This window comes from Microchirus variegatus, assembly GCF_963457635.1.
Source record: "Microchirus variegatus genome assembly, chromosome: 18".
Classification (NCBI taxonomy): Eukaryota; Metazoa; Chordata; class Actinopteri; order Pleuronectiformes; family Soleidae; genus Microchirus; species Microchirus variegatus.
Window position 1 is genome coordinate 23,644,853 of NC_139819.1, and position 11,104 is coordinate 23,655,956.

The 11,104-nt window shown below is 43.8% G+C and overlaps 1 protein-coding gene across 3 annotated transcripts; it reads left to right on the forward strand.

Moving 5' to 3' along the window:
• The first annotated feature begins 32 nt into the window (after positions 1 to 32).
• Positions 33 to 6,889, forward strand: chmp6b (charged multivesicular body protein 6b). 3 transcript variants are annotated; one of them, XR_014593068.1, is made up of 9 exons: positions 33 to 245; positions 615 to 724; positions 3,582 to 3,669; positions 3,812 to 3,898; positions 4,000 to 4,065; positions 4,181 to 4,261; positions 4,506 to 4,569; positions 5,972 to 6,458; positions 6,514 to 6,889. XR_014593068.1 is itself a non-coding variant. In XM_083905225.1 (8 exons), the coding sequence occupies exons 1-8, from the start codon at positions 183 to 185 to the stop codon at positions 6,019 to 6,021; spliced, it is 609 nt and encodes a 202-aa protein (XP_083761351.1). In that variant the 5' UTR covers positions 34 to 182; the 3' UTR covers positions 6,022 to 6,889. The 3 variants fall into 3 exon arrangements, 1 of the variants encoding a protein (XP_083761351.1); XR_014593069.1 differs by having other exon boundaries at positions 5,972 to 6,095; positions 6,126 to 6,889; XM_083905225.1 differs by having other exon boundaries at positions 34 to 245; positions 5,972 to 6,889.
• The last annotated feature ends 4,215 nt before the right edge of the window (positions 6,890 to 11,104 follow it).

The window sequence follows — 11,104 nt, forward strand, 5'->3', positions numbered from 1 at the left end:
ATGACGTCGGTTTGTGGCGCTTTTGACTGTCCTCGGCTTCCGTCCTTGTTGTCGCGGGCGTGGACGGACGGCGAAGACCGTGTAGACGGCAGCGGAGGAGACGCCGGTCAGAAGTCGGTTGTAGCCGCAGAAAGCGCGTCGTCGTCCCGGTGTTGAACTGCGGCTGTGATGCTTTTGTCACGATGGGAAACATTTTCGGGAAAAAGAAACAAACGCGCGTGACGGAACAGGACAAAGCCGTTCTGGTGAGTGCTGTAAGCTAGCTCGCTAACGTTAGCTCCGGCTAACCAGACCTCCTGTAGAAAAGTGTCATTTAAACAAACAATAGTCTCCGTTAATATAAAAAATACAACATAAATAACGTAACGTCACTCATTGGCGCTTCTAATAAGACTTAACTTTAATTCGGCAAACATCGTTAAACTTTAACATGTTCCGATGTGGATCCACTTTGAGGCTTTGACTTGTAATCAGTGTTCGGTCAAAGTCTGTCGTAATAACTGGTTAAAAATAACCAGTGAAACTAAAGCGGAGCTCAGCGGTCCGAGCTTATGTTGTTTATTTGTTTATGTCTGTAGTGAAACGTGTGTGTGTGTGTGTGTGTTTCTCTGCAGCAACTGAAACAACAGAGAGATAAACTGCGACAGTATCAGAAGAAGATCAACATCCAGCTGAGCAAAGAGAGAGAGTTAGCAAAACAACTGCTGAAGGATGGAAAGAAAGAGTGAGTTCATGTTTGTTTGTTTGTTTGTTTGTTTGTCTGTCTGTCGTCACACGTGACAAACTTCATGGTTAAAATAATAACCTGTGCACTTTCGAGTCACCCCAGGATTCCACTGAATGTGTGTCTCTGTTGTGTCTGTTGTATCTCTGTGCGTGTCTGTTGTGTGTCTATTGCGTCTCTTTTGCATCTCTGTGTGTGTCTGTTGTATCTCTGTGTGTGTTGTTTCTGTTGTGCGTCTGTTGCGTCTCTTTTGCAACTCTGTTGTGTCTGTGTGTGTCTGTTGCGTCTCCTTTGCATCACTGTTGTGTCTCTTTTGCATCTCTGTTGTGTCTGTTGTGTGTGTGTTGTGTCTCTTTTGCATCTCTGTTGTATCTGTGTGTGTGTGTCTGTTGTGTCTCGGTTGCATCACTGTTGTGTCTGTTGTGTCTCTTTTGCATCTCTGTTGTATCTGTGTGTGTGTGTCTGTTGCGTCTCTTTTGCATCACTGTTGTGTCTGTTGTGTCTCTTTTGCATCTCTGTTGTATCTGTGTGTGTGTGTCTGTTGTGTCTCGGTTGCATCCCCTGAATTTTACAGAGCTGAGATGAAGTTGCATTGTGTGGATGAAGTTGTGTTTTGTTGTGTTGTGTGGATGAAGTTGTGTAGATTGTGTTGTGATGAAGTTGTGTTGTGTTGTGTAGATTGTGTTGTGATGAAGTTGTGTTGTGTAGATTGTGTTGTGTAGATTGTGTTGTGTTGTGATGAAGTTGTGTTGTGTAGATTGTGTTGTGATGAAGTTGTGTTGTGTAGATTGTGTTGTGTTGTGTTGAGATTGTGTTGTGATGAAGTTGTGTTGTGTAGATTGTGTTGTGATGAAGTTGTGTTGTGTATATTGTGTTGTGATGAAGTTGTGTTGTGTAGATTGTGTTGTGATGAAGTTGCGTTGTGTGGATGAAGTTGTGTTGTGTAGATGAAGTTTTGTAGATTGTGTTGTGATGAAGTTGTGTTGTGTAGATGAAGTTGTGTTGTGTTGTGTAGATTGTGTTGTGATGAAGTTGTGTTGTGTAGATTATGTTGTGTTGTGTAGATTGTGTTGTGTTGAGATTGTGTTGTGATGAAGTTGTGTTGTGTAGATTGTGTTGTGATGAAGTTGTGTTGAGATTGTGTTGTGTTGTGATGAAGTTGTGTTGTGTAGATTGTGTTGTGTTGTGTAGATTGTGTTGCGTTGAGATTGTGTTGTGATGAAGTTGTGTTGAGATTGTGTTGTGATGAAGTTGTGTTGTGTTGATGAAGTTGTGTTGTGTTGTGTAGATTGTGTTGTGTTGAGATTGTGTTGTGATGAAGTTGTGTTGTGTAGATTGTGTTGTGTTGAGATTGTGTTGTGATGAAGTTGTGTTGTGTTGTGTTTAGATTGTGTTGTGATGAAGTTGTGTTGAGATTGTGTTGTGTTGTGATGAAGTTGTGTTGTGTAGATTGTGTTGTGTTGTGTAGATTGTGTTGCGTTGAGATTGTGTTGTGATGAAGTTGTGTTGAGATTGTGTTGTGATGAAGTTGTGTTGTGTTGATGAAGTTGTGTTGTGTTGTGTAGATTGTGTTGTGTTGAGATTGTGTTGTGATGAAGTTGTGTTGTGTAGATTGTGTTGTGTTGAGATTGTGTTGTGATGAAGTTGTGTTGTGTTGTGTTTAGATTGTGTTGTGATGAAGTTGTGTTGTGTTGTGTAGATTGTGTTGTGTTGAGATTGTGTTGTGATGAAGTTGTGTTGTTGAGATTGTGTTGTGTTGAGATTGTGTTGTGATGAAGTTGTGTTGTGATGAAGTTGTGTTGTGATGAAGTTGTGTTGTGTAGATGAAGTTGTGTTGTGTAGATGAAGTTGTGTTGTGTTGTGTAGATTGTGTTGTGTTGAGATTGTGTCGTGTTGAGATTGTGTTGTGATGAAGTTGTGTTGTGTAGATTGTGTTGTGTTGTGTAGATTGTGTTGCATTGAGATTATGTTGTGATGAAGTTGTGTTGTGTTGTGTAGATTGTGTTGTGATGAAGTTGTGTTGAGATTGTGTTGTGATGTTGTGTTGTGTAGATGAAGTTGTGTTGTGTTGTGTAGATTGTGTTGTTTTGAGATTGTGTTGTGATGAAGTTGTGTTGTGTTGTGTCGAGTGTGTTGTGTTGAGATTGTGTTGTGATGAAGTTGTGTTGTGTTGTGTAGATTGTGTTGTGTTGTGATGAAGTTGCGTTGTGTTGTGATGAAGTTGTGTTGTGTTGTGTAGATTGTGTTGTGTTGAGATTGTGTTGTGATGAAGTTGTGTTGTGTAGATTGTGTTGTGATGAAGTTGTGTTGTGTTGTGTAGATTGTGTTGTGATGAAGTTGTGTCGTGTTGAGATTGTGTTGTGATGAAGTTGTGTTGTGTAGATTGTGTTGTGTTGAGATTGTGTTGTGATGAAGTTGTGTTGTGTAGATTGTGTTGTGATGAAGTTGTGTTGTGTTGTGTTGAGATTGTGTTGTGATGAAGTTGTGTTGTGTTGTGTAGATTGTGTTGTGTTGAGATTGTGTTGTGATGAAGTTGTATTGTGTTGTGTAGATTGTGTTGTGATGAAGTTGTGTTGTGTTGAGATTGTGTTGTGATGAAGTTGTGTTGTGATGAAGTTGTGTTGTGATGAAGTTGTGTTGAGATTGTGTTGTGATGTTGTGTTGTGTAGATTGTGTTGTGTTGTGTAGATGAAGTTGTGTTGTGTAGATGAAGTTGTGTTGTGTTGTGTAGATTGTGTTGTGTTGAGATTGTGTTGTGATGTTGTGTTGTGTAGATGAAGTTGTGTTGTGTAGATGAAGTTGTGTTGTGTTGTGTAGATTGTGTTGTGTTGAGATTGTGTTGTGATTCCTGTTTCAGAAAAGCTCTCCTCCTGCTGAAGAAGAAACGTTACCAGGACAAACTGTTGGACAAGACTGAGAATCAGATCACCAACCTGGAGCGTCTGGTGAGTTCACTGCTGCCACCGTGCGGAGCGCAGCAGTACTGCAGCAGAATTAGCAGCAGTGTTAGCAGTAGCATTAGCAGCAGCGTTAGCCGTAGCGTGAGCAGCAGCTTTAACATGGACCTGGTTGTTGTTCTCATCTCAGGTTCAGGACCTGGAGTTTGCACAGATTGAAAAGAAAGTCATCGATGGTTTGAAGGTTGGAAATGAATGTTTGAAGAAGATGCACGAGGTGGGTGACCTTTGACCTTTGACCTGTGACCTTTGACCTTTGACCTGGTGATTGTTCAAACCTGGTTAGCGCTCAGGTTAAGTCTCTGTCTTTGTCTCCAGGCGATGACCATCGAAGACGTGGAGCGCATCATGGATGAAACTCAAGACGCCATTGAATATCAGAGGGTGATTATTTAAATAATTTAAAGTTTGTTTATTTGTTCTTTTTGTTTGTGTCTTTATTGTCTTTATTGTCTTTATCGTCTTTATCGTCTTTATCGTCTTTATTGTCTTTAAACAGCAAATCGACGACATGCTCTCAGGCTCTTTGTCTCAGGAGGACGAAGACGATGTCCTCGCTGAGCTGGACGCTATCACTCAGGTCAGAGGTCATCAGTGACCACAGCTCCTCCTCCTCTCTATGCTCCTCCTCTTATCTCTGCTCCTCCTCCTCTCTGCTCCTCCTCCTCTCTATGCTCCTCCTCCTCTCTGCGCCTCCTCTTCTCTATGCTCCTCCTTCTCTCTATGATCCTCCTCTATGCTCCTCCTCCTCCTCTCTCTGCTCCTCCTCTTCTCTATGCTCCTCCTCCTCATGTGTCGTCTGTTTGTTTTTTAAATCATTTTAGGGAGTCTTGGATCTTCCTGACGTTCCTGCAGACGAACTTCCTGATGTTCCAGAGCAGAAACCAGGTGTGTGTGTGTGTTCATGAGTTCATGTTGTTCATGTTGTTCATGAGTTCATGTGTTCATGAGTTCATGTGTTCATGAGTTCATGTTGTTCATGAGTTCATGTTGTTCATGTTGTTCATGAGTTCATGTGTTCATGAGTTCATGTTGTTCATGTTGTTCATGAGTTCATGTGTTCATGTGTTCATGTGTTCATGAGTTCATGTATTCATGAGATCATGTTTTCATGAGTTCATGTTGTTCGTGTGTTCATGAGTTCATGTGTTCATGTTGTTCGTGTGTTCATGAGTTCATGTGTTCATGAGTTCATGAGTTCATGAGTTCATGTTGTTCATGAGTTCATGAGTTCATGTTCATGAGTTCATGTTGTTCATGAGTTCATGTTGTTCATGAGTTCATGTGTTCATGAGTTCATGTGTTCATGAGTTCATGTTGTTCGTGTGTTCATGAGTACATGTGTTCATCTTTTCATGAGTTCATGTTGTTCATGTTGTCATGAGTTCATGTTTTCATGAGTTCATGAGTTTATGTTGTTCATGAGTTCATGTTGTTCATGAGTTCATGAGTTCATGAGTTCATGTTGTTCGTGTGTTCATGTTGTTCATGAGTTCATGTTGTTCATCTTTTCATGAGTTCATGTTGTTCATGTTGTCATGAGTTCATGTTTTCATAAGTTCATGTTGTTCATGAGTTCATGAGTTCATGTGTTCATGAGTTCATGTTGTTCATGAGTTCATGTTTTCATGACTTCATGACTTCATGTGTTCATGTTTTTATGAGTTCATGAGTTCATGTGTTCATGAGTTCATGTTGTTCATCTTTTCATGAGTTCATGTTTTTCATGTTGTCATGAGTTCATGTGTTCATGAGTTCATGTTGTTCATGAGTTCATGTTGTTCATGAGTTCATGTTGTTCATCTTTTCATGAGTTCATGTTGTCATGAGTTCATGTTTTCATGAGTTCATGAGTTCATGTGTTCATGAGTTCATGTTCATGAGTTCATGAGTTCATATGTTCATGACTTCACGTTGTTCATGAGTTCATGTGTTCATGTTTTTATGAGTTCATGAGTTCATGTTGTTCATCTTTTCATGAGTTCATGTTGTTCATGAGTTCATGTGTTCATGAGTTCACGTTGTTCATGACTTCATGTGTTCATGTTGTTCATCTTTTCATGAGTTCACGTTGTTCATGAGTTCATGTTGTTCATGACTTCATGTGTTCATGTTTTTATGAGTTCATGTTGTTCATGTTTTTATGAGTTCATGAGTTCATGTTGTTCATGTTGTTCATATGTTCATATGTTCATATGTTCATATGTTCATGTTGTTCATATGTTCATGTGTTCATGTGTTCATGAGTGGGAGGAGCCTGAGACGCAGCTGATCTGTGTTTGTGTTTCAGAGAGAGAACGATCCAGGAAGAAAGCAGAGCGAGAGCTGCTGGCTGTATGAGAACATCTGCTCCTCCTCCATCAGCTCCTCCAGCTCCTCCTCCAGCTCCTGCTCCTCCTACAGCTCCTCCATCAGCTCCTCCTCCAGCTCCTCCTCCAGCTCCTGCTCCTCCTCCAGCTCCTTCATCAGCTCCTCCTCCTCCAGGTCCTCCTCCTATGACGAGAAGAAACATCCATAGTCAAGTGTCACTGCAGACTCTCACACTGCTCCTCCTCCTCCTCCTCCTCCTCCTCCTCCTCCTGCTCCTCATTCTCCTCCTCCTCGGCTGCTGCGTGAAGGACTGAAGAGAACATGAAGGTTCCTGAAGGTGAGGTCGTCAGGTTCTGACTCCACAGGGTTCTCAAATCCAAGAAATCGAGGATTTTTCAAGGACTTTTCAAGGACCAATTTTCCCTTAAATTCAAGGAGTGATTGTGCTGACACAGCTTCACATGGTGGTGGTGCTCAGTGTGCTGTGAGCGCCCCCTGCTGCTAAAAATCACTCAGCAGCAGGGGGCGCTCACAGCAGTGTGTGTGTGTGTGTGTCAGTGGCTCGTCTGAACACCTGAACTATCCCTTTAATGTTCTCTCCATAAATACGTTTGTAACGTTTTTAAATTCAAAACATCTGTTTCTTTCTTTTTTTTAAAAACAAACAAACATTTGTTTAAATCTTTAAAATGAAAAATAAAGGCTGCGTCACTGCAGGTTAAAGGCTGCTGTTCACACACTGACCACTGGGGGGCAGCAGCAGCGGGTTCACACGGTTTATGGACTAAAGTATGTGGACATGAATGATGATTCTTTTATTTTATGATCATTAAACCGTATTAAAAAAAACAACACATTTAAAATGACAATAACTTCAAAATAAAAGTATGAATCATGATGATGTTTGTTTTTCTTTCACTGTCTATTTTAAATGTGGGCGTGTCCAAATACTCTAGTATAGTGTACTATATGGATTTATTATGTTTTAGGTATAATCTGAGATTAAAATCACTCTTTATGTCTCACTCTAAAAAAAAGAGCTGAACGTCCACAGAGTCTCAGTCCACTTCACTGTGAATGACTGTGGGAGTGGGTGGAGCCACACACACACACACACACATCTGAAATGATGAGTCACAGAAGAGGAGGATGATGGTGAGTGGGAGGCACGTCACTGCAGGTGTGTGTGTGTGTGTGTGAGAGAGAGCACAGGAAAGTGAAGTGTGTAAACCACTCACTCTCACACACCAAAGTCACTCACTCTCTCACACCAAAGTCACTCACTCTCACACACCAAAGTCACTCACTCTCTCACACCAAAGTCACTCACTCTCACACACCAAAGTCACTCACTCTCCCACACCAAAGTCACTCACTCTCCCACACCAAAGTCACTCACTCTCCCACACCAAAGTCACTCACTCTCACACACCAAAGTCACTCACTCTCCCACACCAAAGTCACTCACTCTCCCACACCAAAGTCACTCACTCTCACACACCAAAGTCACTCACTCTCTCCCACACCAAAGTCACTCACTCTCTCCCACACCAAAGTCACTCACTCTCACACACCAAAGTCACTCACTCTCACACACCAAAGTCACTCACTCTCACACACCAGTGTCACTCACTCTCCCACACCAAAGTCTCTCCCACACCAAAGTCACTCACTCTCCCACACCAAAGTCACTCACTCTCCTACACCAAAGTCACTCACTCTCCCACACCAAAGTCCATAGAGTAAACCAGTGATTTTAACATCACAGCACACAGGAGTTCACAGGAGTTGTTGATCCACTGCTGCCTCCATCACTAACTTACAATGACTGATTTTAGTGAATTCAGCTTTTAAAATATTTACTTTAGACTTAACTCAGTGACACAAAGTGACCACACGAGGCAGCAGAGGACCAGCAGCTCCTGTGTCCCTGTGAGCTAAAATCACTGGTTTTCTCTGTGGACTTTGGTGTGGGAGAGTTGTTTTTGTTCTTGTTTGTGTGTGTGTGTGTGTCCCTGTGATGGACTGGTGTGTGTGTGTGTGTGTGTGTGTGTGTGTGTGTGTGTGTGTGTGTGTGTGTGTGTGTGTGTGTGTGTGTGTGTGTGTGTGTGACATCTTCTGAATGGTTGAAGCAGAGGAGGAGGAGGAGGAGACGTGGGCAGCTGTGACGCAGTGAAGGGGGCGTGGCCTGCGTTCACAGACACTCGATAAACATATTGCATTAAATTTATAAACATATCGATGTTTGTACAAAATAACATTAATAATAATAATAATAATAATAATAATAATCTTAGTCTTTGGCGTAATCTCACATCTCACACACAATGAGGATATTATGGGATGGTGGTTCTGTGGGTTCTCCAGCAGCGCGAGGCGGCACTGACTGTGTGTGTGTGTGTGTGTGTGCGTGGTTTTCCCCGCTGTGGGCGTAGCCGCGGAGGAGTGACGTATATAAAGCCGAGAACCCCGCGGCACGAGCCAGTTGAGTGTGTGGATCTGCAGTGGCGCGCGCCGCGGTCTTTTTCCCGCCACACAGGAGCAGGATGTCCCGCACGGACGAGGTCCACCGCATTACGGAGAATGTCTACAAGGTAAGTGTGTGTGTGTGTGTGTGTGTGTGTGTGTGTGTGTGTGTGTGTGTGTGTGTGTGTGTGTGTGTGTGTGTGTGTGTGTGTGTGATTCTAAACCAGATTATGTCACAGTCTGAACGCATGAATCGCTTTTAAAGGATAGTTCAGGCGCTGTGAGAGCGCCCCCTGCCGCTGACTGAGACACAGTGAATCTGTCCACGTCTCTGTCTTCGCTCTTAGAAGTTTGTCAGGAGTCCAGCTCGTCTTAGCCGGACTAAGGTACCTGGGTCATGTGATTCATAGTCAGACTAATCCCAAACATCCTGAAGGAGACGACGTTTAAACTGTAAAAGAGACGCGTCTGATCTGTCTCAGCATCTGTCCATCACATGTCCATCTGTCCATCTGTCCATCACATGTCTCCACAGCACCTTAGTCTGATTTAGTAAAGAGTCTCTAAACCCTGAATCCTGATTCTGGTCCTAGTTCTTGGTTACTATGTAGTTGTCTCAGTCCATTTACCGTTGTCTCCTCCACACATCTCTCTTAATGTCCTCCTCCATCTCCTCCTCGTCGATGTCCTCCCCCATGTCCATGTCCTCCATGTCCATGTCCTCCTCCATGTCCATGTCCTCCTCCATGTCCCTGTCCTCGTCCATGTCCTCCTCCACCTCCATGTCCTCCTCCATGTCCCTGTCCTCCATGTCCTCCCCCATGTCCATGTCCTCCTCCATGTCCCTGTCCTCCATGTCCTCCCCCATGTCCTCGTCCATGTCCACCTCCATGTCCCTGTCCTCGTCCATGTCCTCCTCCATGTCCCTGTCCTCCATGTCCTCCCCCATGTCCATGTCCTCCCCCATGACCATGTCCTCCATGTCCTCCTCCATGTCTATGTCCTCGTCCCTGTCCTCCTCCATGTCCCTGTCCTCCATGTCCTCCCCCATGTCATCCATGTCCTCCTCCATGTCCCTGTCCTCGTCCATGTCCTCCTCCACCTCCATGTCCCTGTCCTCGTCCATGTCCTCCTCCATGTCCCTGTCCTCCATGTCCTCCCCCATGTCCATGTCCTCCCCCATGACCATGTCCCTGTCCATGTCCTCCCCCATGTCCCTGTCCTCCTCTCTGTCCACCTACATGTCCATGTCCTCCTCTCTGTCCTCCTCCATGTCCCTGTCCTCCATGTCCTCCCCCATGTCCTCCTCCATGTCCTCCTCCATGTCCTCATCCCTGTCCTCCTCCATGTCCCTGTCCATGTCCTCCCCCATGTCCCTGTCCTCCTCTCTGTCCACCTCCATGTCCATGTCCTCCTCCATGTCCCTGTCCCTTGCTGGTGTTGCCAGGGCTGAGTCATGTGTGTGTGCGAGTGTGTGTGTGTGTGTGTGTGTGTGTGGTGAGTGAGCGACAACACAACTTTACTGTCATTTATACACACACACACACACACACACACACACACACACACACACTGATGGGGAGGATAATTGACTAAAGAATGTTATAAGATGATAAAAGTGTCCGAATGAAGAGATGCATGATGGGAGGGCGGGACATGAGTTCACTGTCGTACAGGTTCAGCCTCATGTGTCACATTCCTACACACACACACACACACACACACACACACACATACATACATTCATACATACAGGTTCCTCCTGTCAATCATCATCCATACATTAGCTCCACCCACACAATTTCTCATGTGTATACATTAGTATAAATAATAATATATATATATTATTATGATTATTTAGAGTGTGTGTGTGTGTGTGTTCTTGTACTTGCGGCATACTGAGGACCAGTGAGGGATTTTTAACCAACAAAGTGAGGACATTTTGTCCGGTCCTCACTTTGTTTTCATTCAAATCACTTCCTTAGGTTGTAAACATGTTATACTCTGTTTTTAACTCCTCAATTTGGTACAAAAACTCATTTTCCAGCCCTGGTGTTTCACACACTTTTTGCTCTGGGGCTCCACCTGCAGACATGTTATGGTACTGCACCCAGTAGTTCTTTATAGATGTCATTCATGAAGTAGATATTTGTGATTGTGTTGATTTATAAAGTGGAAATGCTGGTCCTCAGTATGCAGCAAGTACAAGAGTGTGTGTGTGTGTTTTCTGTCTCTTCACTAAACAAATGTCTCTCTCTCTCTCTCTCTCTCTCTCTCAGTCCATCATGGAGCAGTTTAATCCCTGTCTGAGGAACTTCATAGCGATGGGTAAAAGCTACGAGAAAGCTCTGACCAGTGAGTAAAGCACACTGTCCTCGTCCTCTCTGTCTGTCTTTGTCCCTTTCCTGTCCACTCGTCTGTCTCCTGTCTCTCTCTCTCTCTGAACTCACGTCATCGTCACGTCTTTCATGTCCAAACATGAACCTTTGTGTCCATGTGTGTTTGTGTGAGGACACAGAGGACATGAGTCCAATGAGTGTGGACACGTCTCTGTCTCTGGGACAAGTCTCTGTCTCTGGGACACGTCTGTCTCTGGGACACGTCTCTGTCTCTGGGACACATCTCTGTCTCTGGGACACGTCTGTCT

What these genes read in the sequence shown, in the direction of transcription:
- chmp6b (XM_083905225.1), top strand. Translation starts at nt 183, where the DNA reads ATGGGAAACATTTTCGGGAAAAAGAAACAAACGCGCGTGACGGAACAG. An exon ending in GTTTGAAGAAGATGCACGAG is followed by an intron (nt 3,899 to 3,999) that starts GTGGGTGACCTT and finishes CTTTGTCTCCAG; the next exon opens with GCGATGACCATCGAAGACGT. An exon ending in ACGCCATTGAATATCAGAGG is followed by an intron (nt 4,066 to 4,180) that starts GTGATTATTTAA and finishes GTCTTTAAACAG; the next exon opens with CAAATCGACGACATGCTCTC.